We start from the raw sequence: 13,305 nt of genomic DNA on the forward strand, positions 1-13,305 counted from the left end.
CCAGCCTGCCATAAAATCTTCACCCACCTCAAGCTGTGGAAGCAGCTTCCAGTTTGCACTGCACACAGCCTTAGGTCCCGACCTGCTAGGGATCCCCTGAGACACTCTGGTCCCCCTTGTTAAGCAGACAACTCCTGGTGGCTCTCATACTGTACACCCCTCACTGATCTACTTATCTCAGCACACTTTTTTATTTGTTTATTTATTTATTTATTTATTTATTTTATTTATTTATTTTTTTTGAGACGGAGTTTTTTGCTCTTGTTGCCCAGACTGGAGTGCAATGACGTAATCTCGGCTCCCGGGTAGCTGGGATTACAGGCATAGGCCATCACACCCGGCTAATTGTTTTTGTCTTTTTAGTAGAGATGGGGTTTCTCCATGTTGGCCAGGCTGGCCTTGAACTTCCGAGTTCAGGTGATCTGCCCACCGCGGCCTCCCAAAGTGCTGGGATTACAGGCATGAGCCACCGCACCTGGCCTTCAGCACACCTTTTTAACTTTGAAGATGTGCCTCTGTTTACTTTCTGGGAGCGACCCTACACACCTGCTCCTCCACCCTGTGAAATCTTTAAGTTCATGAGCTCACTCAAGTAAGACGGCTTCAAGCATGCAACCTTGCACCCTTGTCTAGATTTTCAGCCACTGAAAGGCAACATTTCTAGGTACTTGCACGAAGTATTCACAGTTGAAAAACAGCTGTCAGTGAGCTGCTCTGTTCCTCAAGATGGTGGGAACCTGCTTTATCACTCAGAAGCACCACGTGCAGTGCATTCTAAGCACCTTTCCTGTCATTGACTGGGATTAATTTCTGACTCCATGATTCAGGAACAGGAGAGCAAGAAAGACATGTAATACTGGATTTTTTTCTTTGAAGCTCCATAATTTTCATTTCAGAGCACCTGAGCAGTAAAGCAGTGGAGGTGTGGATCGGTCTCAATCAGCTGGATGAACACGCTGGCTGGCAGTGGTCTGATGGAACTCCGCTCAACTACCTGAATTGGAGCCCAGGTACCCGAAGTGTTTTCTTTGCCTTCATCATGTGGCATCATCCTACAGCCTTACACAGCAGCATTTCCCATGCACATAGGGCATGCTTTTGTGAGAGTAACTTATAAACATCTTTTAGCCTGACCAAATTCCTTTAAGGCAAGCTTTTCCAAACAAAAAAATAGAGACCAAGGAGACAAGCTTTTTAGCCAAAGTTAGGAAGGTTTGAGTGCAAGCCAAGATTTCAGTCTGCTGTTTTAAAAATAGCAACAAATTCCAAAATATCTCTCTACTTTAAAATAATAAACTTGGGTCTTTTAGAATCTTTGGGAAATCATTTAATCAACATGCCTGCAAAATCGTAGATAACATCTTATGGGATATAACATCTTATAGAATCTACTATATATGACAAATAGAAGGGCTGTCCCCTTGATGCCAAAACTACATTTCAATATATATGAAACTAACTGCGTTTGCTTCTAACATTAAACATACTCATTGTATTTTCAGAGGTAAATTTTGAGCCATTTGTTGAATATCACTGTGGAACATTTAGTTTGTTTATGCCAAGTGCCTGGAGGAGTCGGGATTGTGAGTCCACCTTGCCATACATATGTAAAAAATATCTAAACCACATCGATCATGAAATAGTTGGTAAGTGTTTTTATTTTAAGTTGTTAGTTGTTGTTTACTTGTCTTCTCAGTATATGTAAATTCCTCTATTTTTTGCTAATAGTTCATAATGTAAACTTAGCTAAAGCTAGTTTATCTTTACACAAAAAACATATTTACTTCAAAGGGACTGTGAATTTGCTAACAAATGCATTTAGGTTTTTACTAAAAACTGAAATAAACTGAGCATAACAAACATTTTCTTCCTGACTTATACAAAAATTGTACTATTAGTTATTCTGGATCCAAAAAATAAGATATGTTTCTTTTTCTATTGTAGTGTTGGGTTTTATTTATTGTTCCCCTAGAAATTAAACATAATTTAGAAAACAATTTTATAGAATTATTTACTTCATTGATTTTCTGCCACACTCTGGATCTCTTATTAGTAATACCATCTCCTCCCTGAAATCACATGCAGAACTTTTACATAAGAGTGGATACTTAAGTAATACCTAATTAAAATCTAGTACCAGAAGTCCAATTATTTCTGTTTTTAAAGTGTATAACCTCTATAAGGTCTATAGTTTCTGTGAGAAATAATGTCTTAAATCAGAAAGTAGAGATAAAAGTATAATGATTTTTTTAAAGAATCATTACAAAAATAATTAGAAAAAAACTCTAGATTTAAAATAAGCTGAATTATCATTTTTAAATATTGTCCCTTACAATTTGGTTTTAACTTTCATTTTCCATTAAAGAGCTAAGCCTAGGAGTTTTATAGAATATGGAATACAAGCTGGGGAAAGAAGAAGTATCTTGCAGTTTTTTTTTCCATTGTTTTGCTGAAATTACTACCACCTGTTACTGTCCTTTCCCTCCCTCTCTTCCTTCTTTCGTATTCCTTTCTCCATTCCTTCTATCTTCATTTTTCCTTTCTTTATTATGCCATCTTGCATTCCCTCCTGCCGCCCCTCTTTTATTCTGTTATATTTATCCTTCTGATCTGCTAGTTGAGGTCGGAAGACCAGAAATGGGAGTAGTTAAGTTAGCTTGTTTGGATTCTTTGCTCTTGCTTCTAGTTCAACAAATTCTTCTGCAGATCGATTGAGTCTACTGGCTTCAACTTTTGTGCTTCCTTCCTTTAGTCAGAGAAGATCCTCTTTCAAATTCCATGTGTTATTGTTTTGTCTTTGTTTTGTCTTGCTATCGTCACCCAGGCTGGAGTGCAATGGAACAGTCTTGGCTCACTGCAAGCTCCACCTCCCAGGTTCAAGCGATTCTCATGCCTCAGCCTCCTGAGTAGTTAGGATTACAGGCACCCGCCACCATGCCCAGCTAATATTTGTATTTTTAGCAGAGTTGGGGTTTCACCACGTTAGCCAGGCTGGTCTTGAACACCTGACCTCAGGTGATCCGCCCACCTGGGCCTCCCAGAGTGCTGGATTGCCGGCATGAGCCACCACGCCCAGCTTAAAATTCCATGTTTAAAAATGATTCTGTGAGTGGTTTTTTAGGCTGAAAACCTCTGGAGTAAATAATACATAAAGTTCTAACATTCTTTGGCCATGATTCTAATTGCTGTCAGAGTCCTAGAAACAATTTTAAAAGAAAGCTTTGTTTCCCAAATAACAGTGAAATGATATTTAGTTTAACTAAATTAGTTCTTAATGGAGGCACCCAGTTGTAGTTAATAAAATAAGGTAAAAATGCCGTTATCAGGCAGGGGGCAAACTCCTGAGAAAGGAAAGCCAAAATGTAGCTACATGCATCACCACTTGCCTCCAATGTCCAAAGCATCATGGCACTGAGTTCCTGTAAGTCCCACCCAGAGTCCCTATCAGTCCAGAGCAATGCCACAGACACTCAGACTTGTCTTCAAAGTGAAACCTATTTGTCATCCCCATCTTAGAGGAAGTCATCAGAGTTTTAGGCTCTTTTCAGCTGGGGATAAATATCTACCTTACCCATACGCTATGTATGGAATACTTTAAATAGTATTCCATAATGCTTCTAAATGTAAAAATTCCATAATGCTTCTAAATGTAAAAAGGTTTCAAAAATGAACAGCTCTATTAAATTTTATACCTAGCCCCAACACTCTGCTTTCATTGTATGTCCTTTGTCAAGACTCTTTACTTTTTTGGTTTGTTGTTGTTGTTGTTTTACTTTTTTACTATTTTTTAGAATAAAATTTGCTGTGTGTATTTAAAGTATACAACATGATGCCATAGGATACATATATATAGTATAATGGTTACTATAGTGAAACAAATTAACACATCCATCATCTCACTTAGTTACCCATTTCCCCCAATATGACAAAAGCAACTATAGTCTCCTCGTTTGGCAAAAATCGTGAATACACCACATTAACTATAATCCTCATGCTGTACAGTAGACTTTCAGACTTGTCATTCCTCCGTATCTGCTATTTGTATCCTTTTTCCTACCTCTGCTCATTTTCCCTCTTTGACCCCTAGTAACCTTTTTATCCATTCAACTATTCTGTTTTGATTAGATAATTTAATCAATTTGCATTCGAAGTAATTATTGATAGGTAAGGACTTACTACTGCAATTTTGTTCATTGTTTTCTGGTTGTTTTATAGATTTTTTTCTTCCTATCTTATTGTTTACCTTTGTGATTTGGTGATTTTGTGTGTGTGCTAAATTTCAATTCCTTTCTGTTTATCAGTTATCTGCTATAGTTTTGTTTTGTTGTTTGTTTTGTGGTTTTTTGTTTGCTTTGTGGTTATCATATGGCTTACATAAAACATCTTATAATGAACTATTTTACACTAATAACAGCTTAACTTTAGTTGCATACAATCACTCTAGATTTTTACCCTACCCCCAAGGGTTAAAATTTTGATTGTACAACTTACATCTTTTAATATTGTGTATTTCTTAATCTACTGTAGCTATAGTTATGTTTTACCATTTTGATTATTTATTTATTTTCTTATTTATTTATGTTTTAGAGACAGGATCTTGCTCTGTTGCCCAGGCTGGAATATGGTGGCATGATCATAGCTCGACCTCCTTTGTTCAAGTAATCCTCTTACCTCAGCTCCCAAAGTGCTGGGATTACAGCCATGAGCCACTGTGCCCAACCTATTTTTGACAATTTTGACCCTAATCTTCAAACTAGAGATATAAATCATTTACAGACCATCATTACAGTATTTGACTATTCTGAACTTGACTATATATTTACATCTAAGGAAGAAGGGGTACTCTGGAGGTTTGGCTCCAGGGAACAGAGCAGGGCTGTAATTTTGGAACCAGAACCAGTATGGCACAGTGGCAACTCAAGCTCTAGGGGATGAAGCATCAGGCATTGGTGACTCCGGACCCTGGGATGGTGGGACACAGCAGTATCTCAGGCTCTGTGAGATCAGGTTCAGTAGCAGCAAGGACCCAGGAATGGTAGTATGTAGCTGCGGCTTGTTTCCTGGGGGGCAAGGAGCAGCAAAATGATAACTCCACTCTCTGGGGAGGTAGGGTGCCTCAGCAGCTCAGGCTTTGTGGGACTAGTCCAGGTCCAGGAAAGCAGGGTGCTATAGCTGTTTGACCTGGAGGGCAGGATGTCCCAGCCCTGCCAATGCTGTTTCCCTTGGATGCAGGGTATCACATCAGCTAAGCCCCAGGAAGCACAGCTGCTCAGCTCAGCCAAGGCACCCATTCTCCCATGATGGGGCTGATTCAGCTTAGGTGCTGGGGGGTATGATTGCTTTGGGTAGCTAAAGCACTGTTTCCCCTGGATTTGGGAGCCATTTCAGCTCAGGTGCCAGGGGTGTGACTGTTCTGGGCAGCCAGGGTAGGGATTCCTTGGGAGGCAGGGCGCCACTTCAGCACACACACTGGGAACATGACTGCTCTGGGCAGCCAAGGCACCGTGTTTTTGGAGGCAGGGTAATAAGCCAGATCAGGCTCTGAGGGGCACGGTACAGCAACAACCAGAAACGGTAGATGGAGCAGCTCGTGGCAGCTTGGCCACACCAGGTAGAGTGAGGGCCCCATAGTAGCTTGGCATGGGGACGGTGGGCCACGAGGTAGAAGTGGTGCAGTGGTTACAAAGCCTCAAGGATGGAAGGGTGCAGTGACCACTTACCACTGGAGCAGAACATGGCATTCTAGCAGAGGTTCCTTTTTCAGGATGGTGCAGTGTAGTAGCCCCATAGGCCACAGAGAGACAGGGTTACAGCGTCAGAACTTTCTCTGGGGCAAGCATAATCTTGTAGACTCCAGGCATTCCCTTCAACTGGGCTTAGTGCCTGTGAGGACTGCAGGGGTCCCCAGTCTCATGGAGTTGGAGGCTGCTGGGGTCTACTTGCTCACCCTTTCCTTACAGGGAGAAGTCCCTCCTGGCTCTAAGCTGCTTCCAGTGGGGGCTTGGGAGATGGTGGTGGGGACGGCAAGGGTTTCTGTGCTCCATGTTGTTTCTGCTACTCCCTTGATGTGCTCTAGCACCCTTCTTCAGCTGCCTTCATGAAAGTGTAGTCATTTATTCATTACTTTGTCTATTCCTGTGACAGGGACAAGCTCCAGGTGCTACCAGAAAGGAGTCTTGATCCAGATCCCAAGAAAGACTTGGAGCAAATCCATAAAATGAAAAAAGCAAGTTTATTAGGAAAGTAAAGGAGTAAAGAAAGGCTACTTCATAGGCACAGAGCAGCAGCTTGGGCTACTCAGCTATTTACACTTAGAGTTCTTTCTCAATTATATGCCAAACAAGGGGTAAATTATTCGTGACTCTTTTGGGAAAGGGGCATACAAGTCCCAGAACTGAGAGTTCCTCCCTATTTTAGAGCATAGAGGGTAACGTGTAAACTGTCATGGCACTGGTGGGAGTGTCTTTTAGCATGCTAATACATTATAATTATCTCGTAATAAGCAGTGAAGATGACCAGAGGTCACTTTCCTCACCATCTTGGTTTTGATGAGTTTTCGCAAGCTTCTTTACTGCAGGTTCTTTTATCAGCAAGGTCTTCGTAATCTGTATTTTGCACTGACTTTCTATCTCATCCTATGACTTAGAATGCCTGACCTCCTGGGAATCCTGCTCAGTAGGTCTCTGTCTTATTTTAGTCAGCCCCCAAACAAGATGGATTTGCTGTTGTTCAAAGGCCTCACACAGGTGTCTCTGTCAGCCGTCTTGCTGCCATCCCTCCTCTCCTTACTTCTTTGTACCTTCACTAGCTCATCTGGAAAACGAAAGACTGAGATTCATTTGATCCTAAATCTAGATCTAGATCATAGATTAGGCCCTTCTCAACTCTGAAGATCTAGAATTCCATGATTTATGTCATTTTGTGTATTTCTGTTTTTCACATTTTTAAAGTAATCATACTGATCGCAATTTACATCAACTGTAATAAGTAATGTTAAAATAATTGTAGAAAATGACCTTGTTTTTTGTTGGTTTAAAAAGAAAAAGATGCTTGGAAATATTATGCTACCCACTGTGAGCCTGGCTGGAATCCCTACAATCGTAATTGCTACAAACTTCAGAAAGAAGAAAAGACCTGGCATGAGGCTTTGCATTCTTGCCAGACTGATAACAGTGCATTAATAGAGATAACTTCATTAGCGGAAGTGGAATTTCTTGTAACCCTCCTTGGAGATGGTGAGTCCCAACTGCCTTTGGTTTAAGAGGTATAAAATATAATGTAGTAACCACTTTTATTAGTAGAGTTGAAAAGAAATTTAAACTATTTAAAAGTGGCTATTCATGGCACATATATTTAAAGTTTCTAAATGATATTCAGTAGTTTAAATTTATTGAATTTTTACAAAATACATGTTCAGAAACTTTGTAACGTCTTCACATATGCCACATTTATTAGATGATTTTTAACTTTTTTTAAAGTAGGAAAGTTTATTTCCTAAAACTTCTGATGAAAAACCTAAACCTGTAATTTAGCTTTATGGCCACTAAACAGCAGTAGTGTGCTGTTAGCATGTAATCCACATAATACAGGGAATCCCTAAGGCAAATAATTGGATTTAAACAATTTTCCCCAGTGAACATGGGTAATTTATTTGGTGAAGTGGTCAGACTGTACCCCATGTGTAGGAGTTTCAGGCTGCTGGCTTCCACCCAGCCTGAGACCATCAAAGTTGATCTACTCCTCACTGTGTCATGCATTTGACATAAGCTTCTGCTGGAAAACCACTAAAATTACTGATTTCATTTTTCAGTTTTAAAAATACAAAAAATTTCCAGGATCTACTTTGATGACCTTTTCAATTGTTAGCTTTTAGTTTGGAGTAAAAACATGCGTCCTTCTCTGTTATTTTTCCAAATCCTTCACATTTGGGATTAAAAGAACCCTATGGGCTGCTTATCTCACCAAGGGCACTTACACATCTCTTTGAGCCACATAGGGTCCTTTCCTACCTAGGCTGCCAAGTTTTAACTACTTTTCCGGCAACCCCATTTCAATGCCTTTAAGAGGTTTTGCTCTTTTCTTCCTATGGCAGAAAAAATAAAAAGGAAAAAACATACTTTAAAAAACAGGTTTAAGAGCATAACAGGTTTCTTGCATGCATATATTGCAGTGGTGAAGTCTGGCCTTTTAGTGGCTGCATCATGCATTGTACTCAACAGGCAATTTTTTAACCCTCAACCTCACCCTACCACCTTTTGGAGTCTCCAGTGTTTATTATCCTACTCTGTATGTCCATGTGTCTCCATTGTTTAGCTCCTACTTATAAGTGAGAGCATGTAGTTTTTGACATTCTGAGTTATTTCACTTAGCAGAATCTCCTCAAGTGCCATACCTGTGTGCAAAAGATATAATTTTATTCTTTTTTTATGGCTGAGTAGTATTCCCTGGTGTGTTTGTGAATGTGTGTGTGTGTGTGTGTGTGTCCATTTTTTTTTCCAACCCTCCTCTGATGGATACTTATATGATTCCATCTTTTCTATTGTGAATAATGCTGTGATAAACATATGCGTACAGGGATAAAAATCATTATATCAAAAAATAATTTTTGATATATTGATTTTTTTTTCCCTTTGAGTATATACCCAGTAGTGAGATTGCTGGATTGAATGGTAGTTCTATTTTTAGTTCTCTGAGTAATCTCCATACTGTTTTCCATAAAGGTTGTACTAATTTACACTACTATCAATAGTGTATAAGTGTTCATTTTCTTGCATACTCAACAACATCTGTTGGGGGAAAAAAAAAACCACATCTTTCAGCCAGTCCATCATTAAAAGTTTGTTTGTTTCATGCCCTTTTCATAATCCAGTGGGACTTCCTATTTTTCCTTTCTCTAGGCAGAAGCAAAACCAGACTTTTCAGATCTACCTAACATATACACATGGTTGTAGCAGAAACGAGAGTCCCAGGAAGCCAATTTGCTTAGGTTTTGTTGTTGCATTGGCTTTAGCTCACACTCTGTCTCACTTAATAAGGCCTATATCAAGCAGATCTTGATATTATGGGAGTGTGTTAGTCCATTTTCTATTGCTTATAATAGAATACAAAGAAACTGAGTAATTTAAAAGGAAAAGAAATTTATTTCCTATAGTTATCAAGACTAGGAAGTTCAAGGTCAAAGGGCCACATGCACAGAGGGTCTTCTTGCTGGAGGAGATTCTCTGCAGAGTCCCATGGTAGCACAGGGCGTCCCATGGAGAGGGGACTGAGTGTGCTATCTCAGGTCTCTTTTCCTCTTCTTATGAAGCCACCAGTACCATTCCCATGACAACCAGTTAATCCATTAACCCATTAATCCATTCATCAGGGCAGAGCCACGACCCACTCACCCCTGAAAGGCCTCCCTGTCAATACTGCCACACTGGGGATTAAGTTTCAACCTGAATTTTGAAGGGGAAAAACATTCAGACCATAGCAGGGAGGAGAAAACATTTAAACAGATGTTTTATACTGAGACTTAAACGGTTCCATCACACAAAGAAATAAAGTAGAAATCACACGTGAGGTGGTCTATTTTGCTAATAACTCCAGGGTGTTATCGCCTTTGCAAATAATAGGATCCTGTAAGTAATTTACATTTATCTCTTACAGAAAATGCATCAGAAACATGGATTGGTTTGAGCAGCAATAAAATTCCAGTTTCCTTTGAATGGTCTAATGATTCTTCAGTCATCTTTACTAATTGGCACACACTTGAGCCCAAAATTTTTCCAAATAGAAGCCAGCTGTGTGTCTCAGCAGAGCAGTCCGTAAGTCGATTCATTTGTTTGGTGTTCAATTTGCTGATCTTGTACTGAAGGCCACCTGTGCTGCAGCCTTGGGTTGTGACAGAGACCAAGACAGGCACAGTTCCAGCTCCTTATGGGTCTTCCATATTAGGGAGTAAACAAGTACACACAGAAAAAAAAATGGCAATTATAGTTGTAATGATTGCGCCAAGAAAATATGTGACATGATAGTGAAAAGTCTGGGTTAAGGCAGGACAGGACAGTCAGAACGCATTTCTGAAAAGATGACATTTAAGCTTGGACTTCAAAAAAACTCTTAAAGAGAAAAGAAGAGAATATTCTAAGCAGAACATTCAGAGGGTAGCAAGTGCAAAGACCCAAAGGCAGACCAAGACTTGCCTTGCTGAATGATCAAAAAGGAGACCAGTGGTGAGGAGGTCATAAGAGACGGGCAGCAGAAATTCTAAAATGCCAGGTTTCTAGGCCATGGTATAGGAACCACTAAAGTGCTTCAAGGAAAGAAAGGGCATGATCTGATTTACATTTCAAATTTAGCTGTGGCTGCTGCACAGAAAATGGTTAGGAGAGGGATAAATTGGAAGCAGAAAAGCCAGTTTGGAGGCTACTCTGGAGTTGAATTAGGGTAGTGACTGTGAAGAGAAATAGACAGATCCAAGTGTGCTTTGGAGAACAGGAGGTGCTGCTAAGTTAGATGTGGGGGTGAGAGAGACCTCAGCTTTTTGCTTGAACAACCACGGCTTTGGTGGATGGTGGTGCCATTGACTGCCATGAGGAAGAAGGGAAGAACTCAGGGATGGAAGATTACTCTGGAGAGCGATAGTGTTTAAGCTTCGTTATCTTATTCACATAAAGGGATTTAAACAGTGTATGCAACCTCTTTGAAAACTGTGGATCAGTGGCAAATCTTGCTCTTTTCCTCGTGTGTGTGGAGCAGTCCCAGGGGCCTGAACATCATACTCATCCCTATGTCCTAGTCTCTCATTTATCTAAAGCATCTGATTATATAGAATTAGTTTAATCCCAAGCCATTTGAACAGTTTATTATGTCTAAAACAGACTTAATCTCTTTGATCAAGATAGCTGCTGAGTGCACTGGCTGAGTTTCAGGAGGTTGTTGGGACTTGGTAGATATCCTTATTCTTTCGAACCACCAGGATACTCTGTCAAGCTCCCCGAAGAGGCAGTTTATTAAATGTTACTGACGTGGCTTGACAAAGTAATTATGCCAGCCAAACAGGAGCATTTCTAAGCACTTAACTTTTGTGACACGTTTCATGGTTTCATCGTTTAATGCTGGCACAGACAAATTAAAATTGTACAGTGCAGTAACAATTATACAAGATAAGGCAGTGTTTCTCAGCCCCATATGAAGGAGAAATAATACCTCTAAACGTTTGTCTGGGTCTAGCTCTGCTGAAATCCACCACAGTGTTTTGTTTGTTTGTTTCTGAGACAGAGTCTCACTGTCACCCAGGCTGGAGTGCAGTGGTGTGATCGCGGCTCACTGCAACCTCCGCCTCCTGGGTTCAAGCAGTTCTCATGCCTCAGGCTCCCAAGTAGCTGAGATTACAGGCCTGTACCACCATGCCTGGCTAATTTTTGTTTTTTTAGCAGAGATGGGGTTTCATGTTGCCCGTGCTGGTCTCAGACTCCCAGACTCTACCTTCCTCAACCTCCCAAATTGTTATGATTGCTGGTGTGAGCCGTCGTGCCTGACCTACCAGTTTGTTCTACAGTATCTGCTGATTTATTGGTTCATTGGTTTTGATATAATTTAGGTGATCATTTCTTATTGACAGGCATGGGGATTTTTTTTTTAAGAGATTGAGGATAGGTATTAATAGTATTGGATATGTCAGAATAATGCTGCTGTAAGTGCAATACTTTGTGGCCCCTGTTTTGGCAGCTAAGAAGCTCCTTAAATAGTAGATGTGTAAAAATTAACATTTATTGACATTTATTAACATTTATTAAAATCTATTGACGTAGAACTCAGTATGAATACCATTATTAAAATGAACAAGTTACCGAATCACAGTTGACACAAATTTGAATATGAGAGCCTAGGAAACAATTCATTTGTTCTTCCATTCATGTAACAGTTCTTAACTGCAGTGTGCCTGACACTATCCTGTAACTGGATAGTTTGCTGGAAGACTCCATGGGGAGCAACGCAGGGCTCCTCTTACAGATGAAGGAGTCAGCCCTAGATGTTGTATTTTTCTGAGGGTCATGGAAGGGCTCCACATTCCCCTAAAATTCTGGATGCATGAAATACCACCTGGAATTTAAATTGTATAATTTTAGCCTAAGGTTCTGCTTTGTGGGAGGATAAAGTTTTAATCTGTTAGAAGTTATTATATAATTATGAATGAAAGACCTGAAAGAAGCCTTAGATAGGATGAGAGAAAGACATGAAGGTATCTGCCTAGCATATAAAGAGGAAATGGGGTGGTGCTGTGAAGAATTCCTGATGAAAGGATCATTGAAGGTTGACATTAATTTCAGTTATGCCAATATTACATAGGATGTTTCATGGTAGCTTGTAGGAATTTCCCTAGCATCAGGTATATACATGAAAGCAGCAAAGCATTTAATGTAACACAGAAGTGGTTGAAGAGGGACATCAGCACTCTCACTTGGTCAAGGGGATGGCTTCATCCCAGTGGTTCTCACAGTGTGACCCCCAGACCAGCAGCATTAATATGACCTGAAAACTTGTTAGGAATGCCAATTCTCAGGTCCCACCAGACCTACTGAATGAGACACTGGTCATGCAGCCAGTCATCTACATTTCAATTAGCCCTCCAAGTGCTTCTGGAATACACTCGAGATTGAGAGTCATGGCTCCATCCCATCTTTTCATAGAAAACTTGAGAATGGCTTAATGAAAAGCCAGGCTGATCCTGGTATCAATCCTAGCTCCAATTTTTACTGACTCTAGGACCATGTCAAATGCTAACTCTAACCTTTAAAATGGGAATAAAAATCCTACCTCCCTGGAACATTGAGATAATGTGTGACAATCACCCTGCATGAAACCTAGCTCATGGCAGCAATCAAGAAGCAATGGTTATTATTAGTTGCACCCTCTCTCCTGCCTACTCAGTTACAGATCGCACACCTTGAAACTCGTGCTGGAGAGAGGGGCCTCCCATCCCTAGACAAAGTGTTAACTCTTTCTGTGACAAAGCAGGGTGCTGCCTGAAACATTATCCCATGTGGGAGCACATTATTAATTATATTTTTATTTCTAAGAATTGGTATTGCCCATCAGCATCAGCACAGAGTATATTCATTCTCTGGTAACATTTTTCTTCTTAGGAGGGTCACTGGAAAGTCAAAAATTGTGAAGAAACACTGCTTTATATTTGTAAGAAAGCAGGCCAGATCCTCTCTGATGCTGAATCAGGATGTCAAGAGGTGAGTGCTATTAACATTGCAATTTAGGTACAGGGACTTCATAGCTAGAATATCAATTCCACCATCAATTTAA

General features: G+C 40.2%; 1 protein-coding gene across 3 annotated transcripts in view; it reads left to right on the forward strand.

Annotated features, from left to right (window-relative positions):
* The window catches only part of PLA2R1 (phospholipase A2 receptor 1), a 127,645-nt gene that overhangs the window by 33,876 nt on the left and 80,464 nt on the right, over positions 1 to 13,305 (forward strand). For all 3 annotated transcript variants that reach the window (XM_003921943.4, XM_010329811.3, XM_074399623.1), the window contains exons 5-9: positions 897 to 1,010; positions 1,503 to 1,646; positions 7,041 to 7,235; positions 9,652 to 9,809; positions 13,134 to 13,232. In XM_003921943.4, coding sequence (XP_003921992.3) covers positions 897 to 1,010; positions 1,503 to 1,646; positions 7,041 to 7,235; positions 9,652 to 9,809; positions 13,134 to 13,232 — 710 coding nt within the window. The remainder of the gene's footprint in view (positions 1 to 896; positions 1,011 to 1,502; positions 1,647 to 7,040; positions 7,236 to 9,651; positions 9,810 to 13,133; positions 13,233 to 13,305) is intronic.

This window comes from Saimiri boliviensis, chromosome 5, assembly GCF_048565385.1.
Source record: "Saimiri boliviensis isolate mSaiBol1 chromosome 5, mSaiBol1.pri, whole genome shotgun sequence".
Lineage (NCBI taxonomy): Eukaryota > Metazoa > Chordata > Mammalia > Primates > Cebidae > Saimiri > Saimiri boliviensis.